This window comes from Melanostigma gelatinosum, assembly GCF_949748355.1.
Source record: "Melanostigma gelatinosum genome assembly, chromosome: 1".
In the NCBI taxonomy this organism is placed as follows: Eukaryota; Metazoa; Chordata; class Actinopteri; order Perciformes; family Zoarcidae; genus Melanostigma; species Melanostigma gelatinosum.
In genome coordinates, this window is record NC_136634.1 from 21,404,037 (window position 1) to 21,419,884 (window position 15,848).

General features: G+C 42.4%; 1 protein-coding gene across 2 annotated transcripts in view; it reads right to left on the reverse strand.

Annotated features, from left to right (window-relative positions):
- The window catches only part of LOC306777364 (guanine nucleotide-binding protein G(o) subunit alpha), an 83,618-nt gene that overhangs the window by 17,403 nt on the left and 50,367 nt on the right, over positions 1–15,848 (reverse strand). For both annotated transcript variants that reach the window (XM_079268448.1, XM_079268449.1), the window contains exon 4: positions 6,435–6,595. In XM_079268448.1, coding sequence (XP_079124574.1) covers positions 6,435–6,595 — 161 coding nt within the window. The remainder of the gene's footprint in view (positions 1–6,434; positions 6,596–15,848) is intronic.

Below are 15,848 nucleotides of genomic sequence, written 5' to 3' on the forward strand. Positions count from 1 at the left end.
AAAGAGCTTGGAGAAGTGTTTTTTTTTTTTGCCTTTTTCATGCACAATACATCCAGAACTCAGCTGCCCGTCTGCTCTCCCACTGCCGCACCAGAGACCACATCAACCGCAGTCCTTCAAAACCTCCACTGGCTCCCCATGCAGCAAAGAATCCAGTTCAAGGTTCTCCTCATCACATACAAAGCCCGTCATAACCTCACCCCTTCATATATTTCGGACCTCCTGTGTCGACACGCTCCCACCCGCATCCTCAGATCCGCCGACGCCGACCTCCTAACCCCCCCTACTCTGTCCACAATCCATTCTCTGCACAAGTGGAGGAAAAGGATCAACAATGATTGTCTGCTTGTGTAGTTTGCGGACGTTAGCATGGCGGCTAACTAGCTTACAGATAAGAGAGTTAACAAGGCCAGGGAGCACCGCTTTAACTCACTGGAGTTTGGGGGTTACAGGTCATCACATTGATAGTGTGGACGTTGGTCCTGGAGTCTACTCGAGTCTAGGCTAATGTTAGCGTCAAGCTCTTACTTGGATTTGGGAAAGTTTACATTCCAGCAACCCCCAGCCATTGTTACCCAAGATAGCGCTGAGTTTGCCAAATTCATCGGTAAGTCCTCAGTGTAAGAGCCTTTTCTCTTCTAATGTTGAAATTGTAAACGTACAGTACTAACAGTAACTGAGAGGGGGGGGGGGGGGGGGCTTAGCAAACGGCCAGTTATGATACTGGTTCCTTTTATAATTCTCTTCCTTTGAAGTCTTCCATTAATCCACGAGTAGCTCTGTGCATCTCACCTTTTAGACTCACGTAGGCCTCTTTAGCTCAAAGGGTAGTTTGCTAATCACACTGACAGAGTAGGAGTGTGGTCCCTGAAACAAAGGAGCATTTGTTTTGCTGCTATCCACTTTGTGTTACAGTGTGATGATGTATGTCATAGCTCAGGTGGCTGAAACAGTAAACATTACATAACAAGCAGCATGTGACAACCACCCACTGGATTATGTATTAATAATAATAGTAGATGTGCAACTCTCCTGACTGTTCCCTACATGCTCCCTCTATGGGAGGTCAGAGGTCAGGGTAAGGTGCAGATCAATACTGTCAGAGCAGCTACAGTAAGGAATCTGTAGTCACCTTTTACAGCACATTCAAATCTAATTATTTTGATTAAATGGAAAATAAGATAATTGTATTAATAATTATTTGAATTATTACGTTGTAATTCCAGCGGTACACATTCAATGAATAAAGGCCATCAGCCTTCATTTGCATATAAAATACATATGGAAGCTATGTTGCTGAGGAGCCACCTGGTAAGAAGTGAGGAAGGGAAGTGGGTGGGCGGGATGACTCGGTCTATTCAGTTATGTAATGGAATATCCCTGGAAGTGGACCTTTATTGTTTAACGTAGACATATTAATCAAATAATCCTACAGCTCAGAGATTCATCTCACACAACGTGCAGGGCAGCTCCCTGGCTGAGAGATGATCACTCTACCTCCGTACTGTATCCATCCACCCTACCACCGAGGACACATAGGGGAGATAAGGGTGAAGACAGAGCTGGTCTGAGCAATACAAAGAGCAGGAGATATGAGCAGAAAATACACCAACATCATGCATCCATTTAGTGTAATGGATCTAAAGATTTTACTTATAGATCGGTGAGTGTTGTTTCAGAGCTTTCATAAATGGATGCTGAGTTACTTCTAAGGGAATGAGGGTGAAAAAAAGGCTAGAGAGGGGAGGGGAAACTGAGCTAATGGTCTAAACACACACACACACACACACACACACACACACACACACACACACACACACACACACACACGCGGCTTCAGTGATAAGAACTATTGATTACACAGAAGGGAATATTGCTTTAGAGCGTGGAGTGTGGAGAGGAAGTAGATAGGGAGAGCTGAAAGGGGGGAGACAAAGAGAATGTGAAAGGCAGAAAACAGTTTTTTTTACAGGGCCACAATGAGGGAAAGTGAATTATTTGGATTGGGAAATATATAGAAACATGAACCAGGACCTAAACACATCTGTCCGCCACACAATAGCATCAGCTGACTGGCTCTTACGTAACATTCTGGCTTAGAGCACGACTGCATTAGTCCCCGTCCTCGTCCTGATGTTATTCTTCACGGTGCACTAAGTCCATAAGCATCACATCCCAGTGACTTCTTCTCTGATTTCCCTGGTGATCTACTGTATTATAGATGGTCACTGAAAAAGTGTTTGGCACAAAAGAGAGACGACCGCAGAGAATGCTGTCCGTGAGGTGACGTGAGGCAACGATGAGTGCGTTTGTGTGTGTTTCTGGAAGAGATCGACCGATTATCAGCCGCGATATTCAGCGTTTGTATGATATTTAACATATTTATGTTCATGAGTCAGCCGTCACTCTGTTTGTCACTGCTAGTAGGGACTTCGGTTTGCAGTGTAGTTCATACACACCTCACTGATTAAAGCAGAGAATTGCACAGTAACGCGGCGCTTCATGATCAAAGAATTTTTATTACGTTTAAACTTCAGTCCGTCCACTCGCTCTCTCTCCCCCCCGCTTACTCTCTCAATGCCCTGAAGAGGAGGTCTAAAGGTGCAGTATGGGAGTATTTCACTCAACCAATACTTGTGAAGACGGTCTGCAACACTTGCAAAGAAGCTGTTAGCATGGGAAGAGCAATCGCTCTTAAAAGCAAAAACAAAGATCTCTTTTGCAACATTTAATTTACCATATGCTGGAAGGCATTCAAACAAAGTTCTGTGTTATTCTAAATCTAACTGAGAATTCTATTATCAATGCAAATGTGTATTAGTTCCAAACATCAATTATCGGTCTCCGTGATTACTAATAATAATCGGTAACGGACCTAAAACACACATATCTATTGATCCTTCTGGCATTGGAATATAAAGAGTTCCCAGTTTTCAGTAGCCTCCAGCACTTTTACATGTAATGTGTAAAGAAGAGTCACCACACAATGACCGATAATCATCACCAACTGAGGACTAGTGTTGATAAAACAGTGGCTTGATGCCAAAGAGGACTGGTATTCTTTTTCTTTGTTTTGGGGGGTAGTTGAGAACGTACGAGGATAAGAAACCGAGGTGAGACAGGAACATACCTTAAAAACATGTCTGTGTGGTATGTTTTTTATTTTCTTACAGTATCAGCCCATGGGAGGTCGTGTCCACTGTCCTCCTTCATAGCTGTTGCTAAGTAACTGGTTTTTAGATAATTAGACGTCTCCCCTACTGTGATGTTCCGACACATATTTACAACCAGCACTTGTCGCTTCTACAGGAGCTGCAGCGACGTGATGCAACATGACACAACCTGGCTACAACATAAAAGGAGGCTGAATGGACAGAGGAAAAAGCCCCGTCATTATTTAGCCCAGAGAAGAAGATACACCAGGAAATATCACAGCGGCAGTGCACCGACGCTTCAATGCTCATCTTAAATCAACACCGATCAGACCACATCTATTTTGTATCTTAGCCGTGAAAAGAAGCACGCTGACTTCGAAACATTACCTGTGTTGTCGGCAGAAAATACAATTAACTATCTGAAGACAGAAATGGACAAATAACAGCACCAGGATATACTATGTTTATCTAATAAAACCAATAAGGCTGAAGTAGCTTTATAATATTACCCCGTAAGAAGTTCAATGATGTCACGAATCAAATGCAATGCAAGGAATCAATATCTGTAGTAAAGAATGGACAATGAGGCCACTTTGTCTGACAATTAACTTCAATTAGTTCTGAACAAGTATTCTCAGACTGCCTGCTATTAGTGGGCACGATGCACTCCATCTATTTAATGCTGCAGTCTTACAGTGCAACAAGCCAACGCACCAAAGTCAAATCTGGTCCACTGTCCATTTAACTACTTCATCTGGCATCTTAAAGGGATAGTTTGGAAGCGGGGTTTGGTTGTATGAGGGAAGCTAATTTAGATTCATTTTTTTCTGACCGATAGTCGACATATTGCGTGCATTGTCGTGGACACATGCAGCCACTTCTCTAGTTAGTCTCCACCGCAATTAGTTTAGCTGCGATGTTGTCAGCTGTTAGCGAGTGTCTGGTCGAGTGTGAGAGCGCGCGGGCGGGTGTGAGTATGTACAGTAACAGTAGCGTTACAGCTGTGAACGCAGCAGTGCTACTCCCGTTTGACGACCTATGGACACTCATAAAACCCCTCTTCCAAAAATCTGAACTATCCCATGGATGTCATTGCATATGTGAGCATTTAGAGGATGTAACTGAGGACAAGTTGGTACATGCATAGTGCATACCACTGTGTCACAAAGACAGGGAATGTAAACCATAAACAGAAAGTATGTGCATTGTAGTAAATAGGTCAGGACACGCAGGGCATCTGCACAAAGATAAAGAAAGGTGGCTTGAGGCTGTACTTGCTGACCTCCAGCTATAACTTCACTGTTTCATACTCATCGTCACACACGCACCGTCTCTCCCTCCCAACCAGACACTCGCTAACATTACGCCAGGTTTGAAATGCACTGGCCGAACCCACTGACAGAGTGTAAAAGGCAGTTTCCTGTTTTGCTCATATACTCTGCAGCTGGGCAGCTCGTTAGGAACTCCAACCACAGCTCCCCTGCATGCAAGGCACTCATGATGTCGGTTAACAGTTGACGAGGAGAGACTGTGTTCAGACAAAACGAATTAAAAGCAACGTATTTGAAAGGAAAAACTTACGAATTATCAAAAGTTGGGAGAAATAGCATCTACTTTCTTCTGCTCTTAGGGATTGTCAAGAAAGACACACACACACGCACACACAGAGTTAAGCAGAATGTGGTCTGATCATGTGATATCTGTCCTATCAGTTCATTGGCTTGGCGGCCTGTTCTGCTCCACAGGCCACAACATAATAGGAAGTGTGCATCAATCTTTAATGTGACATTTAACGCAGGCACACAAACGGACACACACATGCGTGCACACACACACGCGCGGTTACACTTACACACAGCGGATGTTGTTTGAGTTAATTGACCACATGTAAATGTTGACAGGAATATGTTTGCACTTCCAAGATGTCTGCCATGGTGCGAAATAACTAAGTGCTGCAACTTCCTCTGTCTCCATCCTTTTTCGCTTTCTCATCCCTTCTGACCGAGTCACTCCTGTCCTTGCCTTTATAGTCTCATTTGTCTTGCGGTCTGTATCATTCAATCATTTTGATGTGTTTTCTTTGTCCGGGCCGCTGCCCAATCGCCTTCTCTTGTCTCTGCTCCTTCTCTTTCCGTCTTTTCTCGTGTTCTCTGCTCTCTTCGGTTTTCCTTATCTTCTCCTCTTTCTTTTCTCTTTTTGTTGCCTCTGTGTCTGCATAAGCTGTGAGTCTGGACACGTATTTCAACTGGTAGATTCTCATCCAGATGGTGCATTTGATCTCATTTCAAGGGGTTGTTTCTTCCTATTTTAGCCAGTTTTAATTTAAAGGTAACCGTTTCCTATTAACCTTTAAATTCCAAGTAAGAAATATACATTCAACGCACAAACGGTGTCCGTAAATTAACTTTTCCTGAATGAATATCATGGTGCAAAGACTCACGAACATAATTTAACAGTATTTCCAGACGAGCATACTTTATACTTTTCCCCATGAAATGTAGTTTTACTAATGTGGTATATTGTTTCGGTGCAGCTAAGAATGCCGTTTAATATGAATCCATGTCAGTGCATCAACTAAAGACAAACAAGCTACATTCACTACGTCCTTGGTTGGGGCCTATAAGAGTGATATACGTGTACAGTATGTGCTGCACACAGCAACAAATGTATACGACTCCATCTGTCACCTCAATTTATCTTAATATCACTGTGGATTTTCACTGGATGTATGGTGCACAATTAAATAAGGGCTACATGCACAAACGTGGCACTTGAAGGAAATTACTCCCCCACCTCCTCTCTCTCTCTCTCTCTCTCTCCTGCTGTCTCTCTCTCTCCACCCACACACAGGCAATGAGTGTAATGGTGATTGACTGTGTGTGTCGTAATAGCTAGCATATAATCACATTTAGAAGATTGTAAATAAATAAAGTGTGTTTGAGTGTGTGCTTGCGAGCATTTTTTGTTTTCTTTTATCTTTTATGGTGGGTGGATGGATACACTTGCTTGTGTGCTGACTCAGTGATATGATACTTCTCGGGATGCTGTGCGATACCACCAGAGAGCAATATCGCAATTGTAAAATGTACCTCTGTGACAAAGAATGACACTGCATCTTATTACACAGGGAACCACCTATCAAATCTGTGTGATTAATATTTCACATGTTCACTAATTTCTTTGGTAAAACAGGTGACTCAAACTAGAATCGGCTCCATTTCACATGTGCTGCAACAGCCAAAATAACCGCACAGAGACACAATGACCATGTGTACGTACTACTGCGCTGAATCGTTGAGCTGGTACTCGCGGGCGCGGCTGAAACACTCCTGGATGCCTGAGTCGGACCACAGGCGAATCATGGCGGAGAGCAGCTCGGCAGAGTAAGGCTCCGTGTCCTCCATACGACTGACCACATCACACACCATCTTAGCATCCGCCTGGAGGAAACACAAGAGGGGAGAAGCAGGAGGTGAGTATTCACGCACCACACAGTGACCGTCACAGTACAAAGCATTTTGTGTGTGCCACTTGGTAAACAGAGATTATTTGTTCACGACAGTATCATCAATACTGTGTGTTAAAGTGTATGAGCGATACAAAGTAATTCAGCTATTACATATAGCAGAAGAACAAGGACCGATCGGTTAGTTAGTTAGTGTTATTGTGTGACTTTGGTGAATCTGAAGCAGTCCTTTAAAACACAAAAGTCACAATAGCACAAAATAGCTCACTGATCGAGGCAGCGGTAGACCAGCAACTCTCGTGCTCTGCGAGGTAAAACTGCTGCTGTTGTCAAAGGAGTTTTGGGATTTTGATGAGAGCATAGATGGATACAAGACTTCAGTTTCCCATCGGAAAGGGCTGTCTGACGGCAAGGTAAAGCGGTGACAAGAATCGACATATAGCGTACACTTCATCAGATATTTATTTACTTAAAACGGCCTTTTATTTAAGATGCCTAAAAAATAAGTTTTGATGCTGCCCCCGCCGTCCACAGCAGTGCATTGCTTTGCTCCTGTGCTGGTACCTCATAGAACTCCACTTCACAACATCCGAACTATCCCTGTTACATGGATGGAGGACAGAAAAGACAGAAGAGGAGGTTTGAGGTTACAATTACAGGAGGCGATGACAGGAGATGGCAGAAGAAGAGAACGTGATTATGGGGAGAGAGAAAAGAATGAGAGCATTTCCAGCTCACACTGGAACACACAAAAGACAAACTCCATGTGTCATTACGAACCCTGAAACACACCAGAAAGCTGCTGCAGTTTATGGAGAGGCCGGAGTTCCGATACTGTCTTAATATCATCAAATTGCAATGTGGGCAGAGACTGTTGGTCTGCACTGATATCCTTGCTAGCAAAGAGGCAGAAAAATCACCGCCTAGTAGCTGACAGAGCTGAAAAGGGAGTAACTGTCTTAAAACCAAAAGCTGTTATATGATCATACAAGTCCTGCCAGTAAGGTGCTTCAGTAGCTTCCGACATTGATTGTTTCATAGAAGCAAACCATAAACCAAATGCTGTTGAGACATTTAATGTTATAGACGGGGAGGATATTGGTGGAATTCAACATTGTACCTTGTCATGCAAAGATTGCATACATGAGTATATCAAGATTGTTTATGAAACATAATACTGCTTTTGTTGAATCTATATCAGACATGTTTTTTCTGTGTTAGTGGAGAATCTTGCTAGCCACTTAGCTACGAGTAAACCAGCTGCAGAAATCTGCTTTAGATTGCGCTGGCATTAGCATCTCAATTGAATCTGAAACTAAAAACATCCAATCCTCCTTCTGTGTAATGCTACATCAATATACTTTCTGTGTCAGCAAGCTTGAAATACGAGAATCAAACACATAACTAATGGACCGACGGACCTCAGCATACGTCACTGGTGTATACAATGTCAGCCTACAGGTACTTTGAAAATGTGACATTTCTATTACTGTGGCCTCAGAAATCTATGAGTCAGCAAAAATGAATATGAAACAGAGTAAACACAGTTCAAGACTATAAATAATCTCTGCAACACTATACCTGGCTAACTCCATCACTGGAACCGTACAGCATTAGCTCCTGAAGAATAAAATACTTGAACCGATAAAAACGGAATCGGGTGGGGATGAGTGTTGTTATTCCCTTACAGTAATGCTATCCAGCCATTACAATGAGATCGCGCAGCACTCAGGCAGAAATCAATGAAGGCATGGACTCTTTGAGTTTCAACATACCCTTTAAATTTGCAGCATGCTAAGCAAACAGGCGGTGATAATGACAGATTACGTGAGATTGGAGATTTGACAACCTGATTAAAAACTGACCCACTCAACACCTGGGAGTCGCCTGCTGCAACCAGCGTAGCCCACTCAGAAAGTTCAGACAGCTAATGATGTCAGCAAAGACTTCCCCACCGGACAGGGAGGGATGATTGTTGCTGATAAAATGTAATTGCTCTTACATTATATTAACTCAAAGCTTTCAAAAAAGGCTTGATTCATTTGTCCAAATTCAACAGAGGAAGGCTTTGATATGCCCATTTAAGAACGGCATCTCCATCTGCTTTTTTCTTTCTCTTCTTATGCATTCATTCCCCTCTTTGATTTTCAGATCATTCAGTTTTTCTCTTTCATTTTCTTGGCCTATTTCTCTGATGGGAACATCATTAGTTTGGCAGAAGAATGTCCTTCCAAAATATTGTGCAAATCTATCCAGTGTTGACAAAAGTGAAAACTTTGACTTGACTGTGAGGCTAGAGGAAGTCAGAGGATCACCAAAGGCAGTAGGATTCATCCTCCAGGGACCATGAATACCTGTAGCAAATTTAAAGGCAATCAATATATTAGTTATTGAAATATTTCACTCTGAACCAGAAATGTCCACCTCATGGTGCTGCACGAGTTAGATTCAGGGAATCGCCAAACTCAGCAGGATTCCCCCTCTAGATACCATAAACATCATGACAGAATCCCATGGCAATCCATCAAATAGTTGTTGAGATATTTTCGTTTGGACCAAAGTAGTGACCAGACCACAGATATTGCCGTCTCCAGAGCCATTTGCATGTTTTAAAAGCAAGGGACCAAAGTGTAATGTAGCGACCACACAGTAATATCACATTCAAAAGGCCGCCAGCCTGTATCTGTTCATCACCATCTATGACAATGCAATAAAATGCAATCTGGGAACCCACTGGCTATGGTCTGACGATGGTTTACTTTTCTGGTAGCATCGAATTACCGGTAGCTTGTAAATCGGCTACTTGACAATCCGGTCGTACGGCTTCTTCTCTCAACTCCAACTTCAGTCTCGCATCTCAGGCGTCTTATCAGACAGAAAACAAATGACGGGCACACGGAGGAGGAAGTCTTAGCCCTGATATCCACTGGCTACACCGGAACCACAGAAATATTGAAGGCTAAATTGTAGTCGGCCCGAAAGCCGATTCAGAGATTGATAAGACGTCAGCCAGACCTGTCATTTCCTGTCTTGTGGGGAGTTTGCTCCTTCCCGTCTATCTAATCACACCAACTCATGCCTGGCCTCATCCATTAGCCGTCCTTCCATCATTATCATCTCTGTCATAGTCTTTCTATCTGACCTCTAGCTACACATTGCACTACAGTGTTTTTGGTTTTTTTTCATCCATCTGTCCTTCGTCTGTCCTTCATCTGTGCCTATAACCATGTTTGTTTTGTTCTTTTTCCTCCTCTGGCTTCATGTTTCGGGTTTTTTCCTCTCTCTTTCTCTCCGTTCCTGCCATATTTCATCTCTGTCATTCTTCAAACCATCAGCCCTCCCTCTCTCTTGCCTGTCGCACTGTCCTTTGGCCAGTCTCTTATGCTTCTCCCCTCTCCTCCTCTTGTTTTTTGTTTACCCTTCCCCCTAAATCTCCCTCCCTGAGGTCAAATCAAAGCATTAATAAGCACAGCCATACATCACAGTGTACATGATAGCTAGCACTTCTACCACATGCATGGAGAAGACTGGTAGCTACAGTACAGAGGCAGTCTGAGGCCTCCCGTCTCGTCACAGTGACCTTTAAAGTCTCTGAACTCTGTTGAACACACACACACACACACACACACACACACACACACACACGCAACCTGTTTGTCTCTGTTCAAATGAACTCACTTCGTTTGTTCGATTAGTACGTTTCATTTGGGACGGTGTGAAGGACCGCATGAAGCGCTCCCGGTCCGCTTCCAAGCGGTGCGGTTCGTTTGTGCTGTGAGAGCAAAGGAACCAACCAAAGGATTTCATGACAGTAAATATGTGATTTTAATGATTTTAGCACAATTTCAAAAGTTAAAACTACTAATAAATTGATCCGCTGATCATGAAATCTGTTCAGGAAGCGATCTCATTGATCTGTATAAGGCCCTGAATAGAACCTATTTATGAAAATCAACACGTATGAACGCCAGCGCAGCACTTATCCCTGCTTAATAGGTAGAAAGCTGTTGAAACAGCTGTGCTTGAATCCGACTCTACTTTGTCAGATACTGTATCCTGTCTGTATAACGTCATGTTTACTCCTCTTGGTTTGCTATTTTTGCATCAGCTATTCCAGCATTTACATATTGGTTAATTCCACACATGTACTTTGTTTGTTTATGTTATTTGTAGTTAATTATACTTTTTTTATGTAGTTTTGGTGCTACCATCTTTTAATATCACTGATAAGCGAGACATTTTGTACATGATCGTAAGGAATAATTCTTTGTAATACTTTTTTCGAAATGTATTTAATGAATTGAATTACTTTGGACTGAATTTGTGTTTCAATTCGCATTCAGTCAAATACTTTCTTGGACTTGAACAGAAATACGTTTCTTAAATAGTTATACTTACTGCCGCAGTTTTACTTGAAGTAGATGATGATAGCCTTGATGAGTGTATACGTGTCTAATGACAGACCAGCTATCTGTTGGCCTGCTTTACAGCCCCGCTTGGACAGTGACTAGGTAATTACCAGCATCGTCGTTGTCCTCATCATCCCTCCCACATCCTCCGCATCTGTTCCTTTCTCTCCCTCTTTACCTCTATGCCTCCATTCAATAGCCAATTAGAGCTGACTGTAGGACCTCTCATATCATATACCTCTGTCATTGTCTCTATAGCCAGTTATCCAAACTCACAGCTCATCGGTACACCCACCACCCATTTATCTGCCTAAACTAACTGCACCTAACATATATTCCTCAAAAACACATTCAACCATCCGTCCGTGTATGTGTGTGTTATCTAATGTAGAGGCTGAAGTGACCACAAGACACTTGCAATAAGAGAGAACAAATCTCTGCACGGATTTAGACACTTATAAGCGGCAGTGCGACATGTGAGCGTGCAGCTGATCTAAATTTGGAGTTCTCTCCAGCCCTGGTTGGATATTAAAATGTGCAATAATTCACTCCTGTTGTTTTATGGCTTCTTTTCACAGCCTTAAAAGATACCACAAGGAACTTTCATTTTGTGTTGATTTTGGCGGTCCCCATTGACGCAAACACCAGAGACTCTTAAAAAAACATCTCATTTTACTGCAGCAGGCGTCGGACAGTCTGCTCCGCTCAGTCCTGATTCTCCTGTGCCTCCCTTCCCTCCAGCGGGCTCGGCATTACGACCTGGGCCTCCGGCACGACGGCGGCGGTGTTGGCCCCACTGGAGTCTGAGCTAAAAGGAGTTTCTGGTGAACCTGCGTGATTTCATCCGATTGTGTGTGGAATCCGGCCCGGTGACGCCGCTGACAAGCATTAAGAATAACGATATAGAAATAGCCAACCTTCTCGCTGACGGTGTTATTTACTTATTTGGGTCACATAAAGGCATCGGTATTAAATTGAGACTGTTTCATAACATGAAATTAGAAGTTCCCCACATTCATTTTAATGTATAAAAAGAAGAAGAATTTGAAGTTCCGTGTTCTATTTCATGACTTCTCCTGATATTTTTAAGTCGGTCATTTTTGACAATACCTGCACCATTTACTGAGAGCTGTGCATTTGGAAAGTCCTCCCCCCCTATTTCCTTCTTTCTCCACAGACCACATTCACATCCTGTTTAATAATCCGCTGTAGTTATTTCACAAGAATCAGACTCTGACTCTGCTCACACTCAACACTATGAGAGGAAACCTCCAACTGGGGCTTTAAGTACGGTACTGTAAGTCGCTGCACACAGCTTGTATGCATACTGAACAAAGAAAAGGGTTGCATGTCTTTAGAAACAAGACTGTAGGTCGTCTTATTAAAGGCACAGGTCCTCAGATTCTGTAAGCCACTTTATTTTATAGCCACAGTATACTTTAAACAGTTAATATATTGTTCAATTTGAAGAAAAAAGTATCGGTTCAGGCACCGTTTAGGCACCGGTATCGTTTTAAAAGTATCGTTTTAGCACCGGTATCGGAAAAAACCCAAACGATACCAAACCCTATTGACCACGTGAACAACTATTTCCTACAACAGACGTCACCCTCCTTCTCGCCCTCTCTTTTCTAATCAAGGACAAGGAAACAGACGATGCTGAAACAAGATTTTAGAGGACAACATGTCTTAGAAATGGGATTAACAAAATAACAGAAGAATAAATGTTTTTGGTCTGCAGTCTTCTGTGTGTGTGTGTGTGTGTGTGTGTGTGTGTGTGTGTGTGTGTGTGTGTGTGTGTGTGTGTGTGTGTGTGTGTGTGTGTGTGTGTGTGTGTGTGAGGGAGAAAAAGACAACAGGCTCTGTCCTGCAGTCCTCTGTTCACCAGTGCTAGGGCACCGACTTTGCACCGCCTCTTAAAACCATCGCAGGGCAATTATTGCAAAAAAATCCAGAAAGATCTGCTCCTTTCCATTTGCTACTTTCTTCTCATTTACTGCAGATTGATATGTGCATCAAAATACAATTTGTATTGGGACTGAGAAAGATTCTGCAGAAACGTCAATGCTGATGTTGTTTGATGTGTCGAACGTGACCTGTAGTCACCACACAGCAGCAGGAATGATGTGTGTGTTTCATCTCCAGCCTGATTTGAGAGAGGGACTGTGTGTCGTGTTAACACAGGGATGGCATCCTTAATTATTCACACCTCTGGACACGTCGACGGGATCGGTCAGGATCTCACAGTAAATCATATTCTGTGTTTTCTAAACATCAGACTGTAAAGGTTGCACTCATGGTGAATTCATCTAAAGTAACAGCAGAGAGAGGAGCTCATGTGATTGGTTATTCATTACTGAAGCTCTCCCCGACTTCACTTCACCTGCTGACTCTGTATTCCTCCTACTGATGATGTATTCAGCCTCTCTTCAGTAAACTGTTGGGCTTTCATGGAAACACTATTTAAGAAACTCTGTTGTGTCAGATAAACATGAAAGTGTCTAGATGTGATTAATTTGCCCTCTGACACTCAGTACTGTTTCTGATGAAAAGAGCTGGAGCAGTGACACTATCCACAAGCCACATCTTAACCCAGGTCTGCTGTTTGGCGTGTAGAGACAAGATGACACCCAGAACACGCTCTCAAACATTAAACTGAAGCTCTCTCTCCATCCGCCATCCTCTGCATGGCGCCAATCCCACTCGAAGGGATTTGATTTGATGTAAATGTGTTTCAGTCTGAGGATTAAGCTCTGTTCCAGCTTCCCAATGTTCTGTCCACTCCGACAGCGGCCATACAATGCCTGATATGGAATGAGTCTGTGTGCGTGTGTGTACATTTGGGAGTGTGGGTATGAATGAGGGGCAGAGAGAAGACACTGAGCCTGTTTTCTGTTTGAGTGTGTGTTCAGAGTGTGTTCCAGTTTAAAGTCCTGGGCAGTGGGCCACAGAAACACTTAAAAGCCACAGGCCAGGCCAAGGATGCTGTCTGAACAGACATATTGGAAGGCACAGGGTCAGTGTGTGTGTGTGTGTGTGTGTGTTTAAGCGTGTGTCATAGTAATGGACTGATGAGACAAGCACAGTGAAAATTTGTGGCGCAACGTATCATAAAACTTAATTCGGATCGGATCATGGATCGGATCAGCACAAAAAAAAGGGAGCAAATATAACTTTTACAGATCCCTGATCACGTTTTTTTGCCACAGAATACTAATTGCCAATCACCAATGATTGGCAGATACAGATACATCTAAGTTATTTGATTATAGCAGCTGGTCTGCAAGGCTCCAGGCATCGTTTTTTTTGTGCCACCGTCCCAAAAATCATTTCAACCACTCATAAGTCAGTGTACAACATTCAAAATTCTAAATGTTTTCCTTTTACTTTATTGTAGTTTTTTATAAAAACACAATTAATTTTATTCATTAAAACAAATATTGTCAGTTTTAATGGCGTATTATAATCTGCTTAGAGCTAGTGTTAGGAAGTTAAACAGCACATAACAGAACATTTGTCCGTTAGCCATTAGCGGTGCTGCCACCGTCAATTTAAACACAGACTGGTTAAATGTGACATTATCAGAGATCGGCGACTAGAAAAGCAGGAATGCTGATGTCCTGATCGAATATGTTTCTGAATATCGGCGGATTAACAATCGTCAGTAAAGCTTAATTTCACACCGTGGTGGTTAACGTTAAACTGCGTAATTAATCCGCGGTTCACCTGCGTCGGCCCATTACACCACGAGTGAAAATGCTCCTTCTTTCCTATGCAGCTAACTTTACACTCAACTCAAACGTCTACACACTCACTCACAGTCAAGGCCGTCAAGGAAACAGGAAAGTTAATTATATTTTTACATTTACAAGTTACCCGCTGAAGGACGACATTACTCGATCCTTCTGAATGAAACACTATGAAGGCCAACCACAACCAAGGTATCCGAACAGATCTTTTGTAATCACATTATGTTAACCACCGATTAAATGTACAGGCACAAGACTGCAATCAGGAAATCAGTTCAGTCAGAAAGCTGTGTGCTTCATATGTGCTGTAATAACCTGAATACTGTAAAACAGATATTTCCAGGAAGCACGGCAGTAGTACGATTATCAACCACTACAAAATGCAGTCTTTTTTCTAAACCAAGACGAGTGCATTTACTGTAAGTGTATTTAAAAAAAGCAACACTGTGTAAGAAGCCTGCCCTGTGATACATGATGCTCAATTAGATTTTTCTTGGTCACAGTTTGAAAGTAGTTCGTGGCTCAGATGTCTTAGTTGCAGCGCTATGAATAATCTCTTTCTTCCTGCACACTGCAGTCTCAGAAGTACTTCCCGATCTCGGGCCTATGGCGTGCACTTGCAAAGTGTAAACATGAGCATGACGTAAAGTGCACCAGCACAAGTATGTAGTGCATTCCGTGTAGATTTTGTTTACGCAAGTAATGCACAAATGTATTCTACATTAGCAAAGAGTATGAGAGCCTACTGTACATACTCAACCACCCTAAAATGCATTGTGTTTCTTCAGACTGTCCACTGGTGGACTGCCAGGACTGTTTAAGTAATTATAATTGGATAAAATAATTAGGAGAGACATTAAGGAACAATTAAGAGGAAAACTGTGGGACCTCACAAACATAATATGCTGAATAAAACATTTTATATGAAATATTTAATAATTAAAATTGTCCTTAACATAATACAAGAAAATATAAATCCTAAACATCAGACTGGTAGCTCGGACCTATAACGTTGTGATTGATGTTATGCAGAGAAGACATATTTGCGTGATTGTTTAATTTTCTGCAT